Raw genomic sequence first — 14,300 nt, 5'->3', positions numbered from 1 at the left:
TTTTCTGAGGTAAAACTTTCTGTGATAGTCTTTTTGATGACAAAGACTTTCCAGACTTTCTCAGGGGCGTACTAGATCTAGATTTTGAAGGTGGAGAAGCCTTTTTTGAAGAAGAGGAGGAAGGCAAGCTAGAATCCTTGGTGTATTGAGCTTTTCTCGACACCTAAGCCCCAGGAGAAGATACCTCTTCCTCAGCCATCATCTTCCTAGAGGATATAGTTGACCCCGAGGCTTCACTTCCTACCTCAGATAGGGGGTTGTCCTGAACCTTGATTTTCTGCAGCCACAGGAGAAGACGACCTTCCCTGTCTCTGAGGGTCTTCTGAGGACAGGTCCTGCAGATCTTACAATCCTTTACCTCATGGTCCGGATACAGGTTATAAATACATTTCTTGTGGGGATCTTCCTTAAAAGCCCTGAGTTTCCCACAAGATTCACAAGGCCTGAAGAGAGATTTAGAAGATGACATTCTTAAAGTAGGTAAAAACCAGCCAAAGTTGTGAAGTACAGAGCAGAGCTCAGGGAGGCTCCCTTCACACGACGTGCGGTAGAAAATCTGAGAGCCTGAGCCTCTGGGGAGAACATTCTGGTGGGTGCTGTCCCTGATTGGCTGCAGTTTGGTCTATACAAAATGACTAGGATAGTCATGAGTGGAAGTGTTTGCTCTTGTAGCTCAGGGCTACTTTACTTCCTGGTTGGTTATTACCAAGGTTTTTCGGTTATTCGGTGCATAGTATTGCTTTTTTATGTACCGTGGGACTCCCACTCCGACGACGGGGAATGATTCAGGCATGTGAATCTATGAAAGACACCCCAATACTGGAGAAGCTCTCTTCTCCCAAGAAAAACCCCAACCTTGCCACTACTAGTTTGTTCATCCAGCCACTCTTAAATAAGCATTATTCAAAATACTCATGGACAAGAAGTTTCTAATTTCAACTAACTATATACCTTTCTAACAATCAATCACTCCACTTACCTATCCCTCCACTTCAATGCTCTGCTGGCAACACTACAACTGAACAAAAAGGAAAGAAAGTAAAACTAACCTGCAAGTATGGCTTTGTGAGCCTGAAACTCTTGGCCAGCTACGCACAGGCAGCAATCAGTGAAGCGCGAGTTTTCCCATAAACCTCCCAACTCATCTGCCAGGCGACACTCTGGCACCTTCACCATGTTCATAGTGTTCTGTCCAGAGATGTTGACTGAGTCCTGCACCACACTAACCTAGAGAAGCAAACAAAGGTTAGTCACTGTTCATCAACTAGTTATTCAGATAGGACTGGACAGTACATAAATTAAATAATCAGGAGGAAAACAAAAAAAACAATAAAGGTGTTGTCATAGTAGGTAACAGATTTGTGCATCCTGAGATCTTATGATTAGCTGCATTCATTAATAAAGAAAGGAGGAAGAGAGGTGAGAAATCTGATAGATGATCAATTATCCCCCAAGAGGAAAATGTTACACTCAAACCATCTGTTCATGGCATGTAGTGCTGTAGATTCACGTGTTGTGCATACTCCTGCCATTTAGTGTTGGACCCAGACATGTGCAAGTTGTTTTTCTTCGAAGAAGTCTTCATGCGGTATAGTAGCTCCTCTTCTTGCTGGTAATCTGCATGGTCATCGGCTCCATTGTTAGATTGTTTTCCTGCACAGCAGGTGATGACGTAATGTTAAGTGAAGCAATGTATAGTGAGAGATCTATGCGAAAGTGGAAAAAAGAGATCGTAAATGATGCTGCAAAGAAATCCGGGGAGATGGATGGGCACATGTGTTGCTACAGCACTACATACCATGAACAGATGCTTACAGGATAAGTAAAAGTTCGAGGCATGTGTGACTGTAGAAACACATGCTGCGCATACACTGTAAAGCAGTCCTCCCAAAAAGCGGTGTCTATCCCGTGGTGGTGAAGCAGATTGAAAGAGTATACAGAGCACTGCCTGACCAGCATATCCAAACAATAATGTTTTGTGAATGTGTGTAGCTGCTTTGCATGTCAGCTATTGTGATGTTCCCCAGGAAAGCTACAGAGGTTCCTTTCATCTGAGTAGAGTCAACTCGAAGACCTAATAGAAGAAACTTTATTGCGTGATTAATAAAAATCTTTGCAATGACTCTTTAAAATAAACTGGAGGGGATACACGATCAAGAGTTTTACAAAAAACAGTTAAAAACAATAACAGAGTTAAAAATAAGAACGAAAGATCCGTGCAAACTGATGCTGTACATTGCGTTTGTATAAAACATTTACTGAGTCTTTGTTAGTCCAAAGAGAGTTTTCTTAAAGTGCAAAAGTGGGTCTTTTTGAGTCAAGTTCAATCGCTGGCTCTGGATTTTGGATCGTGTTAACTGTTTTCATGAAGCGCACTAGTCTGCAGGCTAATTGGATATCTTCTCCCTCGAAGCTGATCAACAGGGCTTGTCTGCGAGTTAGCACACCATTTTGATTCCAGAGCTGTGTTAGTTGACCCCTTCCGGCACTATCTAGAGCTTTACAGCTACATAACAAGTGCAAAACGTCCTCCTTTGGGTTGTCGCAAAGCCTACAGTTGGAATTCGATTCCAAGCGTTTCCATGGGGGAAGATGTACTTTAGACGGGATTACCCCCATCCTCAGCCGCAGGAAATCTTCCTTCACCTTCCTTGAGAAGCTGGTACTGAGGTGTGGCTGGGGTAAGGCGCTAGTGTAGCCTTGGATCACGAACCACCCGTGTGATCTCCTAGTTAGTGTTGCTTTGTCTTCTTCCATGGAAAGAATTTTCACTGACTTGTTGACCAGGCGCTTGAAGCACTTATGTGAGCAGCTCGAGTGCCAAAGGTCTTTTAATGCAAGGGATTTTATAGCTGCTTGGAGGTAGACCGTTGCGGGGGATCCCTTGTTTGTCTCCAGCTCTTTCCTAAGGTGGGCGTTCAGGGAGTCTGTTACAGCGTTCTTTACTTTATGCCAGCATTTTGCATATGCGCCCTTACGTGCAATTTGTTGCTTCTGTAAACCGAACTCCAGCCTTCGCTGTGCTGGGGAGGTGTACGGAGGGAGAGACAAGAGTATTCGGAGTGTTTTACTGACCACATTATCTAAAGTGTCCTCGTCTCTCCCTCTCATGCATTCACTGCCATTTGTTATTGATGGTAGCAGTTTTGCGCGAAATATGTCCAGCAAGGGGATTAAGTTTGGGCCTGCTATTTTGTTCTTGATATTTTTTAAAGCGATGGCCAGTGAAATCCCTCTGTTTTTTATTGTTGTTGCCTGTCGCTGGAATGAGCCGTTGGAATCAAAAATTATCCCCAGATATTTGTATTCTTTAACTGTATCCATTTTGAGGTCATGCAGAGACCATTGAAATGTTTGCTTTTTTGATTAAAAACCATCACCTTCGATTTTTCCGTATTTATGGTCTGGCCGTTTTTTTCCGGAAAATTTACTTGTTGTATTAATAAGATGTTGCAGGCCTACTGGGGTGTGGCTGATTAGTATCAGATCGTCTGCATATAATAAATTCGACAATGTAAGACCCCCTAGCTTTGGGGAATGATGGTTGCAATTGTCCAGATCTTTAGAAAGGTCCGACATAAAAAGGTTGAACAGGGTCGGTGCGATGACGCACCCCTGTTTCAACCCTTTTGTAGTCGGAATTTCTTTTGATAAACAGTTGCCGGCCCCCAGTTTTATTTGGATCCAGGTGTCTGAATGCAGTAGGATCAATAAGTTGAGCAGTTTGGAGTCCACCTCCCACTTTGAGAGTTTTGACCACAATTTCCCTCTGTCAACGCTATCAAAAGCGGCTGAGAAGTCGATGTAGCACGCATATAATGGTATTTTATGTTTAATGGCAGCATCTATCAGCAGGGAGAGGGCTAGAATGTTTGTCGAGGTCCCTAGATTTTTTGGGGAATCCAGTCTGGTTGATAGGGATTAATTTTTTATTTGATGCCCAGGAGGTTAGTTCTTCCAAGAGTAGCCCAGAAAAATATTTTGCATCTATATCTATAAGAGCTGTGAGTCTGTAGTTCTTAGCCTCGTTCTTATTACCTTTTTTATAGATTGGAGCTATTATTGAACCCCTCCAGGAGGACGGAAATTGTTCAGCCTTCCAGGTTTCTACAAAGATCGGGAGCAGTTCAGCCCAATAGGTTGGATCTTGTTTATAAATAATGGGAGGGATTCCATTTGGGCCTGGGGCTCCCTCCTTCCGTCCTTTCGCAATTCGTCCCTTCAACTGCTCAATCGAACCTGGGAAGTTGGTGTCCACAACTGGAGGCTTTAGGGCCGTCGCGATCGGCTTACAGGATTCCGGATTTTGATGGCCCATGCTTGGCGCTTCATCATTAAAGTGTTTGAACAGGTAATTTACCCAGATTAGCTCTGTGATGTGGGAGTTCACTCCAGTGGCATTCGGATTATCTATTTTATTAACAGTTTTCCAAAATCTTGCACTGTTATTGTTTTTTGAAACAGAGTAGTTTTACCCAAGTTTTTTCCGCGGCTTCAATTCGCCACAGGATTTTATGCTTTTTGCACTTTAATGATCTCAATTTAGTGAACTAAGTCGTTGTCACTCCCATCTTTCCGCAGCTCGCGAAGTGTACTGTTAATGGCTGTTTTTATTGCCCTTAAATTAGGCGTTAGAGAGGATTGAGGGTAATTTTTTGGGTTGCTTATCGGGCAGGCCGATATTTTTTTTGGGCATGTCCGTACTTCGGTTTCTTTAATGAAATTGAGCTTAGTGTTCTTTAGGCCAAAGGATTTCAGGAAGGACTCCCAGGCGAGTATTTTATTATCGTTCAGCTCAGCAGCACTTTCCCAGCTCATCTTTGCTTCTTGCATTAATCGATCTGGGTCGCTAGTATTGCACTTAATTCTATTGCATTTTGCTGAGGTCGTTAGCTTTGGGCCAATTGATGGAAATGTTAGTGCTGTCCCTTGTGCCCTCAGTGTCAGTTCTTGCGGGAGGTGGTCGCTGTAGTCAGATATTCCGATTTTAAAGTCTTGGATTAACGCGAACAGTGAAAAAGACAAGAAGGTGTAGTCGATCGCCGATGATGTGATCGAGTTATGGAAGGTTGCTGCTTGGGGACGGTCCCCCGGCAATCGCCCATTTGCCGAAATCAGCCCCAAATTAGTTAGGTCTTCTGTTAAACATTTTGACAAATTTGTTTGTTTGGCCCATGGGCACACTTCCAGAGGTGGGATCCCCCTGACATGCAAATAATCTTCCATTGGGTAGTTCTTCCCTGATGATTTCGAAAGGAACATATTAAAGTCTCCTAACACAATAAAGTTCAGATTGTCCACTTCCGTTATTAATTTGTTCAGTTCTATCACCAGGGCAGTAGCGCCGTTTTTTTCCCCTTTGGGTGCAGGTAGGTATTAACCAGGATTAGTTCTTGCCTATTGGATCCCGGTGTTGATATTTCCAGCGGGATTGCTGTGATCCAGTTTTCAGTTCCCGAAGAATTTTTTATTTAGCAGTTCTTTTGTGTGGTTTATTGTTTGTATCGAGGTGTATATCGTTAAACCACCTTTCTCATGACCGAATTTTGAGGTTCTCCTTGCTGGGAGGTGGAATGATTTAAAGCCCTGAAGATGGAGCGGTTCTGCTGATCAAGTTTCTTGTAACAGTATTAAATCATACTGCTGAAAATATAGCAATAGATCCTTGTTGGTAATTTTTGCTCCTAGTCCGTTTATGTTCCAAGAACACAATTTAAGCGACCGATTTGTATTTGAGGGGGTACCGATTCGCTCTGCAGATTGTCATTGGCTGGACTGTCTGGAGTTAATTGTTTTTGCGATCCAGTCCCATTCTTGATTTTGGGTTGGAAGACCATTGATTTTTTGCAGAAGGGGTGCACCAGCCTTTTGTTTCGATTGAGCTTCCTCGTGCTCCTCTCAGTATAGATTTTATGGGAATATCTGGGCGGCGTTTGCTCAGAGTCAAGTTAACATTTTCTTGTAGATTGCGGAGTAATGGAACTGGGTAGCCTGGTTCAAGAACGGTTTGATTCGAATCCCCCAGGCTTTTAATTGATTTTCCTCTCAAGATTTTATTCGCCAATTCTCCAGAGCTCCAGATAGTTTTTGTTATTTCCTGCTCTGCTAGATGTTTAAGTGTGATGAATTCGACAGCCTCCAAATCTTGAGTAGTTAACATAACTAGAGATGTAATTGAGTTCAGGACTCGTAAGATATTCCTTCGGTTTAAAATATCTTCACGGCCTTTGGATCTGTAATCAGGAATGAAGAGTATTGTTTTAGGCTCTTCGTGGTTGGTGGCCTCCTGCCACTATTCGGGATTTGATGCCCATTCTGTGCTCTTGCAATTACTATATTCTTGGGGGCTTTGATCTCTTTGGGTCGGCGGACCTGAGTTAGCAATTGATACCCGTGCTATACTCTTGCAATTGCTGAGGTCTAGAGGCGCTTGCTCTCTTTGCGTCGGCTGACCCAAGTTGGCAATTGGGTCACAGGGTTCGTACTTGTTGTTGTCCTGCCTTTGACCCGGTGTTAGCTTGAGGGCTGTGCTTTGGGTTGATCCTGGGTTTTGCTCTCTCTTGATCAGGGATTCCTTGTCAAAAATTACATTGGGTCATTTTTCCTTGCTGATGAGGAGATACAGATGGCGGTATCCCAAGGATTAATTCCTCCAGTTGATAGTACCACCAGATTGTCCGCAGTTTGTAGCCCCATTGACTTGAAGTAGAAGTTTTTTTTTGTACTATTGCTTATCGCCCCTAGGTCATCTTGTTCACGAGCTTCTTCAGCTGATCCCCTTATAAAATAAGCTTCTGTTGGTTTGTTCTTGGCAGACGTTGCCTCTGGGCTTATAAGAGCAGAGGAGGTTGGAGGGCTTTCCCTAGACCTTTGGCTTAGTTCGTCCTTAGTGCCTCTTTGTTCTTTCTCTAATTCCGGCAGCGATTTGTTTGCTTGTGGGAAGTATGTTTTTATAGAGCCCATCTTGTTTCTCCCTTTTCTCTTCATTTTCCTTCTTTGTTTAGCAGACTGTTTGTTGCATATATATTCCCCGCTTTCCACAATGGCGGACGGCTCTCTGGTTGAACTCTGCTGCTTTTCATCTTGCCGGAGCTTGGGTGCGCCTCCCGTTTGTTGTGAGTTCTGTTCGTTCGATTCCTTAAGGTGATTAAGTGGATTGTATGAGGCCATTCTGACGTTGGGAATAACCACCGATTGGGTTTTTTCCATTGTCTCGCAATCTGGGTTTTTTCTTTCCTTGCTTGCTACTGCCCATGCTGCTCTGTGGGAGTTATTTGCAGATTTTATATCAGTTAAGAGCTCACTCATTACATCTCGTAAAGATGATAATTTGTCAATGATTGAGTAACATGTGCAGCTTGGTGGGTTGATTGTTGTTTTTGATTGAACTCTTTTGATCAACTCGTTCACATCTAATAACTTGGTGTCGATGTTAATGACAAGGGTGGTTAAGCGGGTTAGCAAACTTAGTTGGATATCCATCTTGTCCGAATGGTATTCCATTGCTTTTGTCATGAGGTTTATGGTATTTAGCAGTGAAGCCCAAAGACCGCTCTCTTCTGTGTTTAGAGTCTTTGGGGAATCAACCGTTTTGATTTCTGTGTCATGAGGTGGCATGACGCCTTTTCCCTGGGCATGTGGATCCGCCAATTTCTCCCATTCTTCAGTTGTCAAGGGGGATGCGCTGTTTGCTAATACTGACCCTGGGTGCTGAGTAGTAGTTGAGACCAAAGGTCTCACTTGAGGTGAGGTGTTTGGTTCCAAAGCAACGGGATATGCAGGTCTTAGTAGCACGTACTGGGTCGTGTTTGGACCAAGATGATTAATTTGGTGTAAGCTATTTAACTCCAAAGCCGGATCAGGGGACTCCCGCTGTGATTTTCTTGCTGGGGTGGAGTGGAATGAGTAGTTTTGGGATGATGGATGTTCTAAGTACTCATTGAGAGAAGGCTCTTTGACTTGATCGTCGGGCTCATCTGCTCTTAGTTCTCTTGCCACGCTTGAGTCCTTGTTCGATTTAAAACTTTTATTTTGCCGCCTGGGATTATTTCCATCGGTTTCAGAACATTGAGGACTGTTTGCTACTGAAATTGATGGGGGAGTTGAGTCTCTGTAAGGTTTAGATAGACTTTCGTTGACCAAATGACTCGCCAATACCGAAGCTGGTTGTAAGGCTCGTGCCGAGTCTGCGACGTCGTGTTTTGTTAAGATAATTATTTCCTGAAGCAGAGGGGAGGGAAGGCCCTTCTGAGTGGTGCTCATATGGTTTAGCACAGCCCCAGCATCTTTTACAAAGGCAAACTTGGAGAAATTTTTCGGTTGGACGAGAGTTTTTTTTTAAATTTTTGTTGGTTATAAGTTTGTTGGTCGGTTTGACCTAGCACTGAACCCTCTGCTTCATGCTCAAGGGTAACTAAAATGTCATCCTCTGTGCTTGTGCCATATTTTGTTGGCCTTGTTAATTTTTCAGTTGCTCACTACTGTAGAAATACTTCGTCTTTCTTTGCCTGATCTCATGATGGCAAAAAGCTGATGATGGCCAAGAGGAGGGAGGAGGTCCAGTAAAGCCTGCTCAGTCCTTTCAGTAGGACCACCCCTCCAGTGCCCCTCACCCCCTGTACAAGATGCCAGTTATTCACGACTATAGCTTCGTGTTTTTTTTACAGAGCGTCACTTGAGCTTTTGTGCTTTTTGTACTTTAAGCGCTGAGCTGCGTTGCATTACACTTACGGAACAGTCAGTGCTGCGATGCTGGGGTGGAGCCGGTTAGTCGGTCAGCTGTGAAGCGTCTATCGAAGCCGAGGGTTAGTCGGGGGGAGGGGGGGCCACAGTGCCTCGACTCCGTGGCCCTGACCAGTGTCCACAGCGTCCACTGGCCGCATAGCAGGCCTGGGTGGTAAGTCTGCGCGCGTCCTTGAGAATGCTCATGCATTGGAGTGGAAGACCCAAACTCTATGACCTCAGGAGCCAGATCACAAGGTTGAGAGACCAGAGTCTGGTTGCCGGATTTCTCAACTGCTGGGTATGGGAAGGTCCAGCTTGTTGGGAAGCCTCTTGTGTGGACCCAGAGTTCTCGAACATAGTTGTGAACCAGGGCTGGCGAGCCCATGTGGTAGCCACAAGGATGAGAGTGAGGGATGTCTGGCAAAGTCCCTGAACCACAAACGGAAGAAGAGAGAGGCAAAAAAGTGTAGGCAAATATCCCGGACCACTTCATCCAAACATAGAACATAGGATATGGACTGTGGCAACCTGGAGGTCTGGGCATTTGACAATTTGTGCAGTTGCGAACAGGTTTATTTCTGGGAAGCCCCAGCTCTGGAAGTAGTGGTGGACTTGCAGGTGGAGTTCTCACTCGTGGACTTGTTGCCACATCCTGCTGAGAAGGTCAGCAAAATTGTTCTCTATCTGGAAGGTACCACGCGAACAAATGGATTCTCTGGCGGACAGCCCACAGCCAAGTGCTCGGAGATAGCTGAGAGAGTTGTGGGAAGCATATGCCCCCGTTTCTGAAGGTAATGCATGGCTATCCTATTGTCCAGCCACACAAGAATAACCTTGCCTATCAGGTGAGGTACAAAAGCCTTTAACACTAGCTGGATAGCTTGAGTTCCAGGTAGTTGATATGGAAGTCCTATGGTGTGCATTCCCATTTGCCCTGGACAGTCCGGCCCTGCAACTGCGCACCACATCCCGTAAGGGAGGCATCTGTTGTAACAGTCCTCTGTAGAACCCTAACTCGAAAAAGTTATTGTGACATGTATATGTTTGTGGCACTCTTGATCAGCCAGTCGACCAAATAAGGGCAGACACACTGTCTGTGCAAGTGTTTGGCCACCAATGCAAAACACTTGATGAACACCCTAGGTGCGGTAGTAACCCTTAAGGGGAGATCTTTGAATTGGCAATGTTTGCTGCGTACCACAAACCTGAGATATTAACAATGGGCCGGGTGTATTGGCATGTGGAAATAGGCATCCTTTAGGTCGAGCGCGGCCATAAAGTCGCCTTGCTGGAGAAGAAGAATTACATCCTGGAGAGAGATCTCCAAGTGCTCTAAAAGAATGCATTTGTTTAGAGGCCTGAGGTTCAAAATGGGTCAGAGGGATCTGTCTTTTTGGGTAGCAGGAAGTACAGAGTACACTCTTGTGTCCTACAGATAGTAGGGGGCAGGTTCTATAGCCCATTTTAGAAGGAGTGCTTGGAGCTCATCCCTCAGAAGCTTTTGGTGTTCTGGACAGAGTTTGTGTTTGAGATGTAGAATGGTGGGAGTCAAGGAAGTGAGCTCCAGACAAGAACCATGTTGGATCATATCCAGCACTCACTGCTCTTCTGTCATATGGGAAAGAAGCCTTGAAGGCACCCCCATGGGTGTGCTGGAAGCACGTGGAGGCTTTTTGTGGAGGGAGGGCAAGGGAGAGCGGGGAGGTGGTCTTCGCGCCTCCACAATAAGGTGTGCAACGAAAGGAGCAGCGAGGACCAGGTGTTTGAAGTCTGCCTATCGCCTTCGCTGTGTCTGTATCTTTCTTGATCTTTTCTAAGATTTGGTCCCGCTGTGGGCCAAAGAGATGCTGGCCATCAAAAGGCATGTTCAACAGGTTCTCCTGAACTACCTGCTTTAAGGGGGAGATATTGAGCAAGGCGTGTCCGCTTAGGAGGAAGCGGGAATAAAACCGCAATGTCTGCTGCATCCAGGGTACAGCCAATAGTAGTGTTCAATATCTGCTTACCCTCAGAGACTATTTCATGTTCCCTCTTCATGTGTCCTCTGGGAGGTGTTAAAGGAGCTCTTCTATTTCATTTCAATGGGCAGAACGCCATTGGTTGGCTGATTATGCAGCCACCCTTTTGCACGCTTTTGAAGGCCCCCTCCATTTGGTCCTCGGCGTGGTGGCCACCGGAACTGGGGCCTACCCCCTGCCCCTCGGAGCAGGTGAAAAACCTGGGGGTGAGATTGGACGTTAATTTGTCCTTTGAACACCACACTAGAGGGTTAGCCGGTAAATGCTACAGTATCCTAAAAAGCCTACGCAAAACTTTGGACCTTCTTCCCGCAACTGGCAGGAAAACGTTGATTCACACTCTCGTTACTCCTCATTTAGACTATGGGAATTCACTGTACATCGGCCTGAGCAAGAAAGGATTACACCGACTGCAATGCGTACAGAACACTGCTGCCAGGCTTGCATTGAATCTCTCAAGGAAGTCTTCGGGGAGACGAGCCTTAGGCACCCTGCACTGGCTCCCCATTCGTGAGCGTATTGTATTCAAAACGTTTTGCATGGCTCAGCGCATTGCGCAGGGAAAAGGTCCTATCTACCTTCAAAAATTACGGACCGTACACTAGCCCAAGCGACTTCTCGGATCCCTAGGAAGTATGCTTTTCAAGGTACCGAGAATTTATCGCACACGGATGGGTGGACGATCGTTCAGGTATCTGGCCAGTAAACAATGGAATGCTCTACCGACTGAGCTCCGGATGGAACCATGAGAAACGAGGTTCCGTCAAAAACTGAAAACGTACCTTTTCCCGAAGGAGTGTTAGGCTTTCTGTCGGCTCTTCCGGCCTGGCAACTAGGAGAACATCTGGTTCTGTCTTCACAGCGCGGGGACACACTGTTTTTAGTGTAACCATTTATAAACTTTGTTATTATTATTATTATTATTATTACCTATGTATTTACTCTTTCTCCAGTGGCAGGACAACCCAGCTAGCCTGGGAGTTGGCTAGCTTATGAGCAGTGGTGAACACAAGAGTCGGGCGGGGGCTGGCCACAACTGTAAAAGGGGTCAGTAGCGGATGTTTTATATTTTTTATACACCCTAGATGTTATGCCTCTGGCTCAGACGGGGTCCTTGAAGAGGTCAGGTGTGTGGCGTAGCATGCCCTTAAGCATAATGAGGTAGTGAGTAGAGGAGATGGTTTAAAAAATGAAATCCACTTCTAGGGGCTCTGTATGAAGATCCACCTTATGAAATAAGGCGGCTCCTACCAATGAGTTCCTGAAAGGACGTGGAATTTTCAAGAGGGGAGTGCAGGGTAGGGTACTTGAGGGGAGAGAATGGCAGGTTCTGTGCCCCCCGGTTGGTCTGCATCATAGGAGTCCCATGGGTCACACAGCGGAGGGATTTCAAATGTAGCATCCCCTTTGCAATGGCCACCCATGTCAGAGTTAGGAGGCTCCTCAGGTGTGATGTCAAGAAGGGTCCCAGGTGGAGAAGGTGAAGTCTTCTCACAGGGTCAGGGGATGGTTGATTGTGGAGTAAGGAGCTTGTAGCCTTATCCGCCTTCTTACGCTGTTTCAGTGAAATGGGAATGACCACTTCTTCCTCGAAGGACAACTGGCATTTCGAGGGTGCAAGAGCAGCAGACCTCCAAAGGGGGGGGGACAAGGAAGAAACTTGTATGGTGGTGGATGACCAGGTGTTCCTGCCTTGAGTCAATCTCCTTCTGCAGCATGTGGAGAATCGTTTGACCATGCCGGTTCTGACGTCAGTCTTGCTGGTTGAGGTTGAAGTCTTCGGCTCCGACTGACAGACTGCTGGGCTGGCGGAAGATCCTCGATTTCCAGTTCAAAGCCAGAGCTTTCCTCAGGGGAGAAAGCCTCTTCTTCCGCGGACAGCTGTGGATGATGTTCACCCTCGACATCCACGGAATCGAATAGGTCTGGGGTGTCGTCTGCTGCTCCTACGCGACATTTGCAGTCAACGTACAGGACCGTCGCGAAGAGTTTTCTTGGAATGGAAGGAGCGGCATGTGCCTTCGTTCCGGCGTCAAGCACAAGTTGCAGGCTCACCTGAGCAGTGAGGAAAATATCAAAATGGCGTCTGTTTCACCACCCTGGCAGCATGGTGGGAAGACGCGACAGAGAGACAGGAGCAGGTCCTGAAGGGTGAGGCTCATGAGGGGCCACGGTCAAACTGCTCAATCAAATCAAGGTCGACCCAAGCCGAAGAGTAAAGGCGATGCGATCGAAATACAATACAGACAGAGGGAAGGAACCAGAGTGTACTGAAAAAAAGGCACCTCTACGGCAGAAAGAAAACTATTTTACATTGGAGTCTATGACCATGCGAATTATCACCAAGAGGAGGAGGAAACATCTGGGCCCAATACTAGATGGCAGGAGTATGAACAGCATGTGCAACTACAGCCAGACGAGCCTCGATCATATACTTATCAAGAGTAACCACATTTTTCTTCTGATGGACATTTATTCCTGTACATTCCTTCAACTTATAAATTATTCCTAAAGCAATGCCACGAGGGATTTAGGTTTGAATAGGGTTAGTTAATCAAGAAAAATATTTATCACAACTAGGGCTCCCGGTTTTATAGTATTTTTTTTTTTTTTAACATTTCCGTCTGTATCCATATTTATTTTTCTGGGACATTTACTGGTATTTATCCATATTTATTTTATGTTTTGAGAATAAATGGAGTCATAAAATTGTATATTTCCACATTTATTTAGCTGATGAATATGAACTCATCCTTTTTAACAAAAAAAAAAACACTCCCATCAACGGCTGACCTTTGCTTCAGCACATCAAATCCCAGGTATTTATGAATATTTAGAGTCTTGTGCAACCACTTCCAGAGAGGGACGCAGTTTAGCTCCACTGGAAACCAGGTACGTAATCTTCGCACAAAAGGGACGGTGCACCAAAAGTAGAGTCAATGTCCTCCAAGTGTATCCGAAATAACTCTTTATGATTGTTGATAGTATAAAATGGACATCAGCCAAATCATAAGAGAGAATACTGCTGATGACTGTGGACGTATCATATCAAGGATACTGGCTGGTCTACTTGCTACCCTTATTGTGGGGTGTACCCGTTAAGGACGATATATTCTGAATTTATACTCTTTCGCAACCTATGTGTCAGTTTTGGACAAATTTTATTTACACCTATTTAAGATACCCTTTGACCTAGAGTGCAGGCATATTATGCCTTCAATTACTATATGAGTCCTGATGAAGTTCCCTTAGTGGAAAGAACCGCATTGGCCGATGTCCATTTTATACTATCGACAACAATAAAGAGTTATTTTGGATACACTTGGAGGAAATAGACTACTTTTGGTGCACCTTCCCTTTTGTATAAAAAGGCACTCATACTTTTGATGCCTGTCACGTTTTAGCAAATTAAGCAGTTAAATTCAACAAAACACTACAAGAGAAATAAATATTAGCATTATAGCATTATATACAAATATATGTTAACATATGCCTTTATTTATGGGACTCTCTTCCGGTGTCCATCTGCTTAGCAGTTTGACTGGAATTTATGAAGGA

The 14,300-nt window shown here is 45.0% G+C and overlaps 1 protein-coding gene across 4 annotated transcripts in view; it reads right to left on the bottom strand.

The window, feature by feature from the left end:
• SPOP (speckle type BTB/POZ protein) overlaps positions 1-14,300 on the bottom strand; it is a 344,731-nt gene that overhangs the window by 78,135 nt on the left and 252,296 nt on the right. For all 4 annotated transcript variants that reach the window (XM_078645267.1, XM_078645270.1, XM_078645268.1 and 1 more), the window contains one exon: positions 1,050-1,227. In XM_078645267.1, coding sequence (XP_078501393.1) covers positions 1,050-1,227 — 178 coding nt within the window. The remainder of the gene's footprint in view (positions 1-1,049; positions 1,228-14,300) is intronic.

This window comes from Lissotriton helveticus, chromosome 5_1 (genome assembly GCF_964261635.1).
Source record: "Lissotriton helveticus chromosome 5_1, aLisHel1.1, whole genome shotgun sequence".
Lineage (NCBI taxonomy): Eukaryota > Metazoa > Chordata > Amphibia > Caudata > Salamandridae > Lissotriton > Lissotriton helveticus.
This window is presented reverse-complemented; position numbering and strand designations above follow the sequence as displayed.